Source organism: Brassica oleracea, chromosome C9 (genome assembly GCF_000695525.1).
Source record: "Brassica oleracea var. oleracea cultivar TO1000 chromosome C9, BOL, whole genome shotgun sequence".
Lineage (NCBI taxonomy): Eukaryota > Viridiplantae > Streptophyta > Magnoliopsida > Brassicales > Brassicaceae > Brassica > Brassica oleracea.
This window is the reverse complement of record NC_027756.1, coordinates 46,058,927-46,072,916: the sequence shown is the minus strand read 5'-3', so window position 1 is coordinate 46,072,916 and position 13,990 is coordinate 46,058,927. Positions and strand designations below refer to the sequence as shown.

Sequence of the window (13,990 nt, the reverse complement as noted above, 5' to 3'; positions counted from 1 at the left end):
GAGATTTCTATCAATTACATCCATAATGGAAAGATATGGAAACGAAAGAGATGGATGATATTGATGACGTTTTCTCATACCTTTTAGCAAACAAAATTAATGAAGAAAACGAAGATCCAGAACCAAAGTCTGTATATGAATGTCAAAAGAGACATGACTGGATAAAATGGAAAGATGCGATTCAAGTCGAACTAGATTCGCTTAACAAACGAAATGTATTCGGACCTATTATGCTCACACCAAAGGATGTAAAACCTGTTGGGTACAAATGGGTGTTTTTCCGAAAAAGAAATGAGAAAAACGAGATTACAAGATACAAAGCTCGTCTCGTAGCCCAAGGTTTCTCTCAAAGGCCAGGAATTGATTATGAGGAAACTTATTCTCCTGTTATGGACGCAATCACATTTAGATTCCTGATGAGCCTAGCGGCCAATGAAAATTTAGAAATGCGTCTCATGGATGTCGTTACGGCATATTTATATGGATCATTAGATACTGATATCTATATGAGAATCCCAGATGGATTTAAAATGCCAGAAATTGCAAAGGTCATTATATGGGTTAAAACAATCTGGACGAATGTGGTATAATCGTCTCAGCGAACACTTAACAAAAGAAGGATACACGAATGATCCTATATGCCCTTGTGTTTTCATAAAGAAAACAACATCCGGATTTGTGATAATCGCGGTGTACGTTGATGATCTTAATATTATTGGAACTCAAAACGAAATCCAAAAGGCATCAAACTATCTGAAAGGAGAATTTGAGATGAAAGATCTCGGCCAGACAAAATATTGTCTAGGATTACAAATTGAGCATTCTCAAAAGGGTATATTTGTACACCAGTCTACATATACCAAACGAGTATTGAAACGCTTTAACATGGATAAAGCAACTCCTCTTAGCACCCCGATGGTCGTTAGATCACTTAATGTTGAAAATGATCCGTTTCGACCATCTGAGGAAAATGAAGAAATACTTGGTCCTGAAACTCCATACTTAAGTGCAATTGGAGCTCTTATGTATCTTGCAAATTGTACTCGACCTGACATATCCTTTGCTGTTAATCTTTTAGCGAGACGGAGCCAACTATTCTATATGAAGATAACGCGGCATGTGTTGCTCAAACGAAGGAAGGATATATCAAAAGCGATAGAACCAAACATATACCTCCGAAGTTTTCCTCATACACGCAAGAGCTCGAGAAGAATAAGGAGATTGAAGTAAGATATGTTCGATCATGCGACAATGCAGCCGACCTCTTCACAAAATCACTACCTACCTCGGTATTCAGAAAACATGTCCACAACATTGGAATGCGCCATCAGAAGGATCTATGACTGCTCATTCGAGGGGGAGCTTACGTAGTTGTACTCTTTTTACCTTACTATGGTTTTTCCCATTGGGTTTTCCTGGAAAGGTTTTTAACGAGGCAACAAAGACGTTAAGCGAGAATGGATAGTGACACCGGTCCCCAAGGGGGAGTGTTATGAAAGCAGCCGCTTTCGTTGAAAATATAAAAAGATGTGGGGTCCGCTACACTATTTGCACAGTGAAATCCTACTTTTTAACTTCTATATAAACGATCGATTCGATCGTTTATAATACACACCGAAAACACTTATCTTCTCCTTAATAAAAAATTCTCTTTCTGTATCAATGTTATTATTTCTACGGGTATAAAATTTTGCCCTTATTTAAATTCTTGTGATACAATAAATTTCAGCTCTTTTTATAACAACATCTACTATTTTTAGAATATAATCTGACCAGTTATTGTTCTTGAACCAATAATTGGATGATTTATTTGCCGTCTTTATGGTAAGAAAATCCATGCTTGTTCGTATAGTTAGAGTATATTTGTTTTGCATTTGCGTCTGGAATTTTTAGAAAATGTTTGGTAAAGAAGTTATATTGCACATTTAAGCGTCTAGTGTAAAACATATATTTTGATATCTAAAACGCAGAACGATAACAAGCTACACCATTAACATTATTAGTTTATCAATTGATTGGGATGAATACATCCATGCAGCAAATATAAACTTCTAACTATATCTCGACCCGCGCCGCGCAACCGCGCGAGTTTTTGTTTTCATTTATTTTTATATAAATATTTGGTTTTCAATTCTAAATTGGTATATATTATAATATGTGTTTATCAATTTTTAAAACATAATAAGTTTACGGTATATTTTTTTCATTGAATAGATTGTTTAAACTTTCACATGTATTTGTATATTCTTCTATATATATATTTTCGGATTAATATTTCATTACTAAAATCGTAACTATATATATAAAGATTAGTAAAATATTGTTTTATTGTCATATTCAAAGATATTGTAATATTTCACAAATTTAGAAAGTTTTTAAAAAATTAAATTTTTCGCTTCATAGATTTATATTATCGAGTAAATAATTAAACATTTAGTTTTTGCTCAAATTTTTAAACTAAACTATATAGTTTAAATTTGTTTTCATTGGTTTAAGATAGTAAAAATTAATCATTGTTAGATAATATGATTTTTGTTATTTAAAAAAAAATCTTTATAATTTTAAAAGTTAACATTGACAAATATTTAAATATTTAAATATTTAAATATTTAACATATGGAAGTATAGTATTACAACATTAAAAAATATCAATTTAATTTATACTATCTATAAATCTAATGAATCATCTATTGTTTAAATCCAATTATTGTTAGCCCAATAAAAATTTCTGGTAATCCCAAAATTTAAATGATAAGATTAGAGATTAAATGTAACATGACTTTCTAGGGATAGGTCTATTAGGTCCATTTTTTTAAGAAATCACACATGAATCAAGGTTGTGACTTCTGTTTTAATATATAAGATGTGACAACAACTGATTTAAGCTTCTTCAGGTCCCATATATCTCGATTTAAGTTTCTTTAGCTTTCGAGTCTTAGATCTTCCCTGAAATGTTTTTATTTTCAGGTATACTAAATCACCAACTTCAAACTCCAAATCCTTGTGGCGCTTTCCTGCATAAGTTTTTTTACGGTCATGGGTTTTCCTAAGCCAAACCTTAAGCATCTCAACTTGCTCTACCGTCTCTTGAACCATTGCTGGTTCTATCTCATGGCGATTGCCCACTTCGGTCCACTAAAGCAGAGTGCGACAAAGTCTTCCATAAATAGTCTCATACGGTGTCATCTTAATGCTCGAGTGATAATTGTTATTGTAGGCAAACTCCGGTAGAGGTAACTATTATGGTTCGAAGTAGGCCTGGGCATTTTACCCGGACCCAAAGATCTGACCCGAAACCGATCCGAAAAACGGGTTCGGGTAGAAAATGACCCAATCAAATTACTCTATCAGGTCTTATTGCAGAGGATCCGCGGGTCTTGGATCCAACCCAAACTCGAAACCCGATGGGTACCCGAATTAATAATGTAAATTAAATAAATGCATCAAGCAGGAATCGAAGACAAGTTTTTCGTCTAAAGAACATGAGCTCAACCACTAGGAGACAACGAATTGTTGTTGTATCTTGCATAGTTTAATATATATACACATTTTAATATAATAAAAACACAAATTTTGGATAAAATTTTGAATATTTTCGGATATATAAATATTTTCAGATCTTTTTTTTGTATTTTTAGGTATTTTTTATATCGAACCCGAACCGAAACTGAACCGAATCTGAACCGATAAATTCTAGTTACCCGAATGGGTTTAAGACCCGACACGATCCGAACCGACCCGAAACTGAGAATTTGAAATTACCTTGTCGGGTCCTAAACTCTTAGATCCGGATCCGAAAAGACCCGATCCAAACCTGAACGAGGATCTCCTTTTGGGTGTAAACCGAAAACCTTTATGCTTTTTGGATCCCGTATCGTTGATGGGCACCCCGGAGGTTTCTAGATCTCCGACGAAATCTCCCCTCACGGTATCGACATCCCTCACGGAAACCGTCGACGGCTTCCACGAATTCAAGATCCGCAGCTATTCTCTTACCAAAGGCCTCGGCGTCGGCAAATTCGTGGCCTCGGAGACGTTCAACGTCGGAGATTACACGTGGGCGATCTACTTTTACCCGGATGGGAAGAGTCCGGAGGATAACTCGTCTTACGTCTCTTTGTTCATTGCTCTTGCGAGCGAGGGAGCTGATGTGAGAGCTTTGTTTGAGCTCACGCTTGTGGATCAGAGCGGGAATGGGAAGCATAAGGTTCATAGCCATTTTGGGAGAGCGCTCGAGAGCGGACCTTATACTCTTAAGTATCGTGGAAGTATGTGGTGAGTAGTTCTCTCTGTTTGCTGGAAAAGGTTCAAGCTTGCAATGAAAGAACACGTTTTTTGAGTGATATGATATGGCTTTGTGATAAGATTGATAGGGTTATGACATGTCTGCGTTGTTTTAATGTTAGTGATGTATCTGATGGTTGCTTCGTTCAGGGGTTACAAGCGGTTTTGTGCCACTGTTGTTGATATTTCTTTTATCTTCTGATGAAGTTAGATATTGCTCTGTGATAACATTTATAGGGTCGTTTCAGTGTTAATTGTGTATCTGCTGGCTGCTTGGTTCAGGGGATACAAGCGGTTTTTCAACAAGTCGACTCTAGAATCATCAGATTATATGAAGGACAATAGCCTCTTGGTTCAGTGTCGCGTTGGTGTGGTGAAGTCGTGCACGGAGGGACAGAGGAATTACAACATCCCTGTGCCAGTTTCTAACTTGGGTCAACAGTTTGGGAATCTATTGGAAAGCGGGAAAGGTTGTGATGTTACTTTCGAAGTCGACGGAGAAACATTCTCTGCACACAAGCTGGTTCTTGCAGCGCGTTCCCCAGTTTTCAGGGCACAGCTTTTTGGCCCGTTAAGAGACCGGAACACTGATCGCATAGAGATAGAAGACATGGAGTCCCCCATTTTCAAGGTCCTCTCTTTTTGGGATTGCATTTGTTTGGTCTGGTAATGTGTAAGTAGATATCTATAGGAAGAGATAGATTTGTTGGTTACTTGCCTTTGTGTTTCCGGGTGAGTGACTGTGGTGTCATACAGGATTTTCTATTCACGAATGTACCATCCGGGATCTTCTCCTGGGGCGCTACTCCTGTTGTTGAGTTTACTCACCCAGGATAAGGTTCTTTCTTTCTGCTTCTCTTCCTGGTTGGTTTCATGAATGTCTGTTTTCTTCTTATTTCAACCAGACGTATAGATGCGGTTTAACTAAGTGAACAGATTGAATCCTTAGCACATTAGTGAGATTAGCTGGTGGGTGTAGTGAGATAGGTCTTGTGATGCAATGAATCTCTATCTGTTTTCCTTGCTTTAAGTTCCAGTCTTAACTCCTGGCAGTCTTTTTTTCCTCTTTTGATTTATTGGTCCTGTGCAGGTTTTACTCCATTTTATCTACTGGGATGAATTGCCTGACATGCAAGAGTTAATGGGCATAGACTCTAAATCAGCTTCTACTCTTGTGGCTCAGCACCTCCTTGCAGCGGCAGACCGTTATGCTCTTGAGCGGCTTAAAGTGATCTGCGAGTCAAGAATTTGTGAAGGAATCACCGTAAACACTGCTGCAACCACCTTGGCCTTAGCGGAGCAGCATCATTGTTTCCAGCTGAAGGCAGTCTGTCTCAAATTCGTCTCCTTGCCAGAGAACCTGAAAGGTAAATATATATCTTTTGTTCTGTAAGGTCGTTCTGATTCAACTCTCTACTCATGTAATGAGGCTTATGTTGTTTTCCCTCTTGTTTTTTTTTCCTTGTCGTCAGCTGTGATGCAAACAGATGGGTTTGATTATCTGAAAAAGAGTTGTCCATCTTTACTAACTGAGCTATTGAAGTATGTGGCGAGGCTTGGTGAACACTCTGTTAGTGCATCTGGGTATCGAAAAGAGATGTTTGCTGATGGTTGTGATGCAAATGGAAGAAGAGTGAAGCAGCGGTTGCATTGAACATATCTCTGCACTGTATAATTACTGTTTAATGGCTGATCTGATATGATTCAGCAAGTGGATTAGCGTTTGCATTGTATAATATTTGTTAAGGATAACGGCTGATCATAAACAATCTCATTCGGCAAGTTCAATGAATCCTTTTCTAAGAGCATGATTAACCCGAGTTCTTAGGATGAAGTTTTTAGCGGAAGTTAAGAAACTGTTTCTTAATTTTTAACTAAAAATACTAAGAACCGATTTTTAAATAAAGATTTTAAGAATTGATTCTTAGCTTTTTTTTAGTTAAAAGTTAAAAAACAGTTTCTTAACTTTCGTTAAGAACTCCACTCTAAGAACTTTCTATTAAAATCAAAGATCCAATGAAATTTGTGGGATTAATCGAGACTAATTTAAGAATTTGAAGGCAATATATATTGTTACAACGTCAAAAGGACAAAGGTCATTTTAAGAACACAAGGCAAATAACATGACAGGATCTGTAAGAACAATCTTTCTTTCTCTCTTCGCTCTACCTGAGACGCGTAGTAAAGTTTCTTCTTTCCAGACATAAAAACATTAACTTAGTACCAGCGGCTCATTGCAGTATCTTGCGCTGCAGCGACTTTCTGAGGTATAAACTGAGGGTTTTGTTTCAATCTACTTGAACCTTCTGCAGAATCGCAGTCTTCATCTCCTCTGCTGCTTTTGCAAGGTTGAGAACTTCTCTTTGGGTACTGAGCCACGCCAACCGGATTTCTAACCATCCTACGCTGCTGTTGTTCAAGAGCTTCAACTCCTGTGGCTGCACCGCAGTTGTTATAACGTAACACTGACCCCACTGCTTTTCCAGGCCTAGCTACCGCGGCACCTGCTTCATTTACAACATGGTAATGTTCAGAAACCACATAACTATATAAACAAAGAGAGAGAGAGAGAGCGAGACCTTGGATTGTTTGAGGGACGTTAACAGGAATTCGCTGCGCATTCCTGTGCGGTCTCTCATCTCTGATGCTACACTTGGAGAGTCCATCAGTGACTTCAACTGAACTCTGTTGTCCCCCCGCTCCATTCTTGTTATCGGAGTACAAAACGCAAGCCCTGCAAAAAACATAAGAACAGATAACTACTCAATGTACTGTTTCCAAAGAATCATCAAATGTTAAACCATTACCTAGGTAATGATGCGTGCTGCTGCCTCTCCGGGGGAGTATGAGAAGTACCATTCTTGTAGTGTTCCTCTAGGTAAGCAAACTGTTTCTTGAAATGTTCCACCGCACTGCATAATTAAACAATGCCATTATCAAGGACGAGTAAATAAGAGTATAGTTAGTTAATGAAGCAAGTAGGCCAAGTTACCTAGGGTACATAAAGTTGGTTGGCTCCGAACCATCCAAGTACTCTTTCAACATCTTTGGGTGGTACTCAAGAGATTCTCTATATATGAGCTCTCTCACGTCCTCTTTTGTGACCCTACGCCTCTCGAACTCGAACTCCAGCTTTGTTACAGGTTGAGCAGAGGGCTCTCTTTCAACCTTAGCTAAACCCTTGAAGTAGGGATCCGCAAGGGCCTAAAGTAACACATAAACACACACAATTTTAGTTGAATACAACCAAACCTTCATCATAAGGAGTGAATCACCTCTTCAGCTGTAGGCCGGTCCTTGGGTTCAAAAGACAACATTTTCTCTAGAAGACGAAGGGCGAGAGGATCAGCATGTGGAAACTTGTGTGTAAAAGGAATAGGCTTCTTCTTCCTCATGCTGCTTAAGTATCTCCGAGCTTTCTCGTTCCTCACCTGTCACATGAAGCAATTCAGCAAAGAAAAGAAACAATACTAAGAATTGTGAAAAGAGACGCACTAACCCTTCCAATGGCTTCCGCGGATGGAGTTCCTAACATATCAGTCATCAGATCCAATTGATGAACCACATTTTTCCCCGGGAAAAGAGGCTTCCCTGTTAATAGCTCTGCAAAGATGCACCCTATGCTCCATATATCTATCGCCGGTGTATACTGAACATATGACCAAATAATTACAGAAAAAAAACATTACTAAAAAGAAACTACAATCTGCAGTCCAGAATATTGCAAAATAATGATCACCTTGGAGAAAAATGATCCACACAGTTCTGGAGCTCGGTACCATCTAGTAGCTACATAGTCCTGTTGTCACAAAGCAATAGTAATAAACGTTGCCAAAGAAAGAGTAATCTAATAAAAGTCAGGTATTGGATTACTACTCACAGTCCAGAATATTGCAGTTGGTGTATCATTGAATGCGACTCTCGCAAGTCCAAAATCACAGATCTTGAGTTTGCAATCAGCATTTGCCAATATGTTTTTCGGTTTCAAATCCCTATGAAAAACATTAGCTGCAAGGAAAGAAGCAGTTAAAGCCAAACAGTATCTAGAGAAATATCTCAACCAAAACTTATGCAAAGCTTAACCTGTGTGTATGTACTTGAGGCCGCGGAGAAGCTGATATAGGAAAAACTGGTAATGCTCAGGAGTCAAGTCATCATTAGCCTTGATAACCTGGTGGAGATCAGACTCCATGAGCTCGAAAACAACGTAAATGTCTCTGAACTCTCTCCTCGAAGGCGGCAACAAGATGTGCTTGATCTCAACAATGTCAGGATGGCGCAGGAGCCTGAGGAGTTTGATCTCGCGGAGAATGCGAGTTGCATCAGAGACGTGCTCGAAGATGTCGTTGATCTTCTTGATGGCGACTTTCTCTCCCGTGTGCGTGTCGTAAGCCGAGCAGACGACTCCATAGCTTCCTTTGCCGATGACTTCCTCGATTCTGTATCTGGTGCCTTCACCGTACTCCGTGAAGAAATCTACTTCAACTGATGACTGAGATATGCAATAAGGGAGTGGTTTAGAACATAAGTGACACATTCAGATCTCAAATCTCTAATATTTAAGTAAACTTGAGAGAGAAAAGTTGGGACCTTTTTGCGTTGATCAGTCTGCATCTTCAGCTACAGAGCATCCACAATCACTTATGTCTGAAGAATCTAAAGACTTTGCTTCCTTTAGACAAAGTGCTAACAACGCAATGTAGAAACAGAACGGAGATTCAGACAAATCAGAACACTTCCGGAGACCAAAGGATCTGGGTGGAAACCTAATTTAAAAAAAAAATCGAAGCTTTTGCAATGAAATCGATGGATTAGAAGAAGAAAACCAGATGTGTTTCAGTGTTCCTTTGAGATGAAGAAAGATGAGATTCTATCTTCTTTGAACAATCTCAGCTTCTGGAAACAGAGTAACAAAAAAAAGGAGGTAGCTTTTCAAAAGCCGAGAAGCTTTTTTCGATTGTTATCTGAGCTTACAAGTTTCTTATCGGATCTGAATCTCAATACGCGAGCGAGGAGCAGAGCAAAGAGTGGTGAAGAAGAGATCTAAATTCTCTATATTGAATAACAGAGCAAAGTATTAAATATGATTTTGATTTTTTTTTTCCTCTTTCTCTCTCTGCTGTAATTGAAAAAGCAGATAAGTGGAGTCTGGTTATCTTAGTGGAAAAGGTCTTATTTGCCCTCGGGTTTATGGGTACTTGCGTTTTTGGAGGAATAAATTAGCTTTGGATAATGTCCAAACTCCGAAGGGCGAATAAAAGTTTAGATATTTTTGTATAAACTATTGTTTTATCATCATCTTATTAATCGTTATCCCATGTGTTATGAGATTAATGATTCAACTGTTTAATTTATTACAACAATAGTTCGTTAATTTAATAGTAGTTTATACTATGAATTACTAGGAGTGGCCAAAGAGAAAAATGTCTTTTAAAATATACCTTCCGTATAATTTTAATTTGGTGCTTGAAAAAACAATTACTGCAAAATAATTGATTTTTTAGTATTCTAGATAAAATTTAACGGTATTATTTGAATTTTATGACCAATTACAAAAACTAGTTTTATGTAATGATATTTTTATATAACCAAAATAAACTGTATTATTTTTTTATTTTTTTATTCATGTGCAAAAATTTTAAAAACAATTTATATTGATACAGTAAAAATATTAATGACTGAAAACATCTAAATTTTCAAAAACATCAATTTATTTTAGAGAAGTAAAACACTACAAGAAAACACGCCGAATTCTGACGGAGGTTCCGACGGACATCAATGTCGTCGGACGTTTGTGACGGATTGTTCCGACGAATTTCCGACGACATTCTGATTAACAGCAAAGTCGTCGGAAGTTCGTCGGAAAATACCGACGGAATTCCGACGACTTTGTTGTTAATCGGAATGTCGTCGGAATTTCGTCGGAATATACCGACGAACTTCCGACGACATTCCGATTAACAGATATAGCCGTTACAGTCGTCGGTATTCCGTCAGAATTTTCCGACGAACCATGTGACCGTTGCTGACAAATAAATATGACCGTTGTATAGCCGTTTGAGATTGGAAAATACCGACGGTATTCCGACGGACTGCCTTACATCCGTCGGAATTTCGTCGGAAAGTCGTCGGAGGGCCGTAAGCAATTTCCTATAAATACAACCCCTCCTCATTCAACTCATTCACACTTCATTCTCTCTTCATTCTCTTTAGTTATGTCAATTCCGTGAAAATCATGTCTTCAGAAGTTTATTATCGTTCGTGGATGGATAAACCTCATTTGGATCCGAACACCAATTTGCTTACGGAAGAATACGTTCACGGAATTGGAGAATTCATGAGGCTTGTTCAACAGCAACCGGATGCAAAAAGTGGTATGTTAAGATGTTCATGCTCTACTTGCAATAATAATAAGGTTATAAAAGAATTTGATATTTAGACTCATTTGTATATGAAAGGGTTTTCACGTTATTATAAAGTTTGGTACCTTCATGGGAAAACTGGTTATGAATATGGTAGTACTAGCGAACCTCAGCCTGTTATTGAAGTTCAGCCTGATATTAGGTTAGAAGAATCTAGAACGGATATAGATTATGGTGTAGGTACTGAGCAGATGGTACATGATCATTATAGAGGGGAAGAACCAAATCCCGAATCTAGGAGATTTTTTGACATGTTGGATGCAGGAAAACAGCCTTTGTATCAAAATTGTAGAGATGGTAATTCAGCCTTATCATCTGCAACTAGATTAATGAGTATTAAGACAGACTATAATTTGGCTGAAGAATGTATGAATGCGATTACTGATTTTGTCAAAGGTATTCTACCTGAGGATAACCTTGCACCGGGTTCATACTACGAGGTTCAGAAAGTTGTTGCCGGTCTTCAACTACCGTACGAAGTGATAGATGTATGTATTGAAAACTGCATGATCTACTGGAGAGCGGATGAGACACGGAATGTATGCAAATTTTGTGGGAAACCTCGTTATCAGGAGACGAGGGGAAGAGTTCTGATCCCATTCAAAAGAATGTGGTATTTGCCTTTGACGGAAAGATTGAAGAGGTTGTATCAGTGTGAGCGCACAGCAAAAGCAATGAGATGGCATGCAGAGCATTCCACAAATGGTGAGATTAGACATCCTTCAGATGCAAAGGCTTGGAAACATTTCCAGTCAACATATCCAGAATTTGCGGAAGAGAGAAGAAATGTTTATCTTGGATTATCTACTGATGGTTTCAGCCCATTTGGAAAGCATGGAAGGCAGTATTCTCTATGGCCAGTTATTGTGACACCGTACAACTTACGGCCGAGCTTGTGCATGCGACGAGAGTTTTTGTTTCTCTCAATTCTAGTCCCCGGGCCAGATCATCCTAAAAGATCACTAGATGTGTTTCTTCAACCACTAATATATGAGTTGCAACAACTATGGGCGCATGGTTTTGAGACATACGATGTTTCGCGCAAAGAAAACTTTCAGATGCGGGCAGTACTTATGTGGACAATAAGTGACTTTCCAGCATATGGTATGTTATCTGGATGGACAACACATGGGAAGCTATCATGTCCATATTGTCAAGATGACACAGATGCTTTCCAACTAAAGAACGGAAGGAAAACGTGTTGGTTTGACTGTCACAGACGATTTCTACCACCTGATCATCCATACCGCAGGAGTAAGACTTCGTTTACGAAGAACAAGCAGGTGTTTGATGGTCCACCTGAGGAAGTTAGTGGGAAAGATTTGTTGAAGCAGTTTAGGTATTTTGATGCAGAAAGGACGCCAGATGTAGGTGGACATGAAAACATTCGAGTCAATGCGGTTGGAGAGCTACATAACTGGCACAAAAAGAGTATTTTCTGGGATCTACCATATTGGGAGAGTCATTTATTGCGGCATAATTTAGATGTCATGCATATTGAGAAGAACTTCTTCGATAATCTGATGAACACAGTCCTTAACATCCAAGGTAAAACGAAGGATAATTTGAAGTCAAGGTTGGATTTAGTCGATATTTGTGATCGTTCTGAACTTCACGTTGATGAGAACGGTACGGCCCCTTTTCCCATTTATCGGCTAGATGGTGCTAGAAAAGAAGAGTTCTTTGATTGGATTACAGAGAAAGTGAAATTTCCTGACGGATATGCATCAAATTTGGGGAACTGCGTTGATAGAAGCGAAAGAAAGTTTACTGGCTTGAAGAGTCATGATTGTCATGTAATTATGCAGCGCCTCCTTCCGTTTGCCTTTTCAGCATTATTGCCACGTAATGTTCATGAAGCAATTGCAGGGATTAGTGTTTTTTTCCGTGACTTATGCAGCAGAGTATTGACTGAAGAGGGTATTAATAATTTGAAGACAAACGCACCAGTCAGCATGTGCAACCTTGAGAAGATATTTCCTCCATCATTCTTTGATGTAATGGAACATCTTGCTATTCATCTCGCAAGAGAATTGGAACTTGGTGGTCCTGTGCAGTACAGATGGATGTATATTTTTGAGCGTTATATGCATCATCTGAAGAAGATGGTCAAAAATCAAAGCAGGGTGGAAGGATCTATAGTGGCACAGGTGATCAATGAAGAAACTGCAATCTTTGCTGAAAATTATTTTCCACCAGAAGTGCATACAAAACACCGAAGACCTGCTCGGCATGATGATAGAGGGGAGAGAGCAACATATCATGTTACTGTCCCAAGCATGTTCAAGGAAATAGGACGACTTAGTGGAAAATTCACGAAGCGGAGACTTACGGACACTGAGCACGCTCATTTGCAAACATATTTGCTCACCAACTGTGAAGATGTTCTACAATATGAGAGGTAAAAATATTTATTCATTTATTGTTAGATTAATATTCAATAAATTTATTTCATATTGATAATATTTTTGTATATAGTGTATATATGGCGGAGTTGCGTATGACTCACAGGCATGCAACAGAAGATGAGCTTCGACAACTTAGAGATAACGGATTTGCTGCGTGGCTTCGTAGTTATGTGAGTCATATATCCTATTACCCTATGCAAATGATTAGTTTAAATTTAATATAAACTAATTAACTTTTTAATCACTCATATATGTTTTTTTTTATAGGTGAATGATGGTTTGGCCAGAGGTCTTGTGTTCGATGATTGGATACGCGAATTTGTGCAGGGACCAAACTATGTGGTCAAATCATATCCTAAATTTTGTACGCGAGGATATGCATTCACAAGGAAAGGTCATTCTAAGACAACATATGATGCTGGTGTTTCATCTTCTTCTGGTGACGATGTCTACTACGGCAACATAAAACAAATATTGGAAATCCAATTTCCTGGAATGGTTGGATTGCGTTGTGTAGTATTCTATTGTGATTGGTATGACACCACCCCAGATAGAGGAGTGAAGATTGATGCGTTTGGTGTTACATCAGTTCATTCGCGGCGGAAACTTCAATATTATGATCCCTTCATTCTTGGTTCGCAAGCTGATCAAGTATGTCAATCTATTCATAATTGTTTACCAATATAATTAATTAATGTAATACTTTGTATAATTGATATGTATAGGTGTGCTACATCAGTTACCCTCGGGTGACGTACAGAGACGATCCATGGGTTACTGTAACGCAAATCAACCCAAGAGGACGAGTGGATGGAACTTCTGATGATGATGAACCATTGCAACCAGAGTCTACCAGCAACGCCCAGGCAGTTGGAA

The 13,990-nt window shown here is 38.3% G+C and overlaps 3 protein-coding genes across 5 annotated transcripts in view; 2 read left to right on the top strand and 1 right to left on the bottom strand.

The window, feature by feature from the left end:
* Positions 1 to 3,804: 3,804 nt before the first annotated feature.
* LOC106312978 (BTB/POZ and MATH domain-containing protein 1-like) lies at positions 3,805 to 6,091 on the top strand. 2 transcript variants are annotated; one of them, XM_013750689.1, is made up of 5 exons: positions 3,805 to 4,275; positions 4,567 to 4,950; positions 5,041 to 5,122; positions 5,375 to 5,651; positions 5,757 to 6,086. In XM_013750689.1, exons 1-5 carry the CDS (start codon positions 3,881 to 3,883, stop codon positions 5,936 to 5,938), a joined length of 1,320 nt encoding a protein of 439 aa, XP_013606143.1. In that variant the 5' UTR covers positions 3,805 to 3,880; the 3' UTR covers positions 5,939 to 6,086. The 2 variants fall into 2 exon arrangements, with proteins under 2 accessions (XP_013606143.1, XP_013606144.1); XM_013750690.1 differs by lacking the exon at positions 5,041 to 5,122 and having other exon boundaries at positions 3,809 to 4,275; positions 4,567 to 4,915; positions 5,757 to 6,091.
* Positions 6,092 to 6,328: 237 nt separating this feature from the next.
* Positions 6,329 to 9,391, bottom strand: LOC106318944 (mitogen-activated protein kinase 16). 2 transcript variants are annotated; one of them, XM_013757119.1, is made up of 11 exons: positions 9,259 to 9,391; positions 8,875 to 9,050; positions 8,368 to 8,776; positions 8,165 to 8,292; positions 8,024 to 8,083; positions 7,784 to 7,933; positions 7,560 to 7,715; positions 7,277 to 7,488; positions 7,092 to 7,196; positions 6,864 to 7,018; positions 6,329 to 6,788 (listed from the first exon to the last, which is right to left on the bottom strand). In XM_013757119.1, the coding sequence occupies exons 2-11, from the start codon at positions 8,896 to 8,898 to the stop codon at positions 6,502 to 6,504; spliced, it is 1,686 nt and encodes a 561-aa protein (XP_013612573.1). In that variant the 5' UTR covers positions 8,899 to 9,050; positions 9,259 to 9,391; the 3' UTR covers positions 6,329 to 6,501. The 2 variants fall into 2 exon arrangements, with proteins under 2 accessions (XP_013612573.1, XP_013612572.1); XM_013757118.1 differs by having other exon boundaries at positions 8,875 to 9,387.
* Positions 9,392 to 12,191: 2,800 nt separating this feature from the next.
* The window catches only part of LOC106315170, a 5,434-nt gene continuing 3,635 nt past the window's right edge, over positions 12,192 to 13,990 (top strand). Inside the window, exons 1-4 of the mRNA XM_013752923.1 lie at positions 12,192 to 13,107; positions 13,185 to 13,284; positions 13,382 to 13,765; positions 13,840 to 13,983. Coding sequence (XP_013608377.1) covers positions 12,197 to 13,107; positions 13,185 to 13,284; positions 13,382 to 13,765; positions 13,840 to 13,983 — 1,539 coding nt within the window. The 5' untranslated portion in view covers positions 12,192 to 12,196. The remainder of the gene's footprint in view (positions 13,108 to 13,184; positions 13,285 to 13,381; positions 13,766 to 13,839; positions 13,984 to 13,990) is intronic.

What these genes read in the sequence shown, in the direction of transcription:
- LOC106318944 (XM_013757119.1), bottom strand. Translation starts at nt 8,898, where the DNA reads ATGCAGACTGATCAACGCAAAAAG. An exon ending in AGACTGATCAACGCAAAAAG is followed by an intron (nt 8,777 to 8,874) that starts GTCCCAACTTTT and finishes TGCATATCTCAG; the next exon opens with TCATCAGTTGAAGTAGATTT. An exon ending in CCTCAAGTACATACACACAG is followed by an intron (nt 8,293 to 8,367) that starts GTTAAGCTTTGC and finishes CTTTCCTTGCAG; the next exon opens with CTAATGTTTTTCATAGGGAT.
- LOC106312978 (XM_013750689.1), top strand. Translation starts at nt 3,881, where the DNA reads ATGGGCACCCCGGAGGTTTCTAGATCTCCGACGAAATCTCCCCTCACG. An exon ending in GATTGCATTTGTTTGGTCTG is followed by an intron (nt 4,951 to 5,040) that starts GTAATGTGTAAG and finishes GGTGTCATACAG; the next exon opens with GATTTTCTATTCACGAATGT. An exon ending in CTTGCCAGAGAACCTGAAAG is followed by an intron (nt 5,652 to 5,756) that starts GTAAATATATAT and finishes CCTTGTCGTCAG; the next exon opens with CTGTGATGCAAACAGATGGG.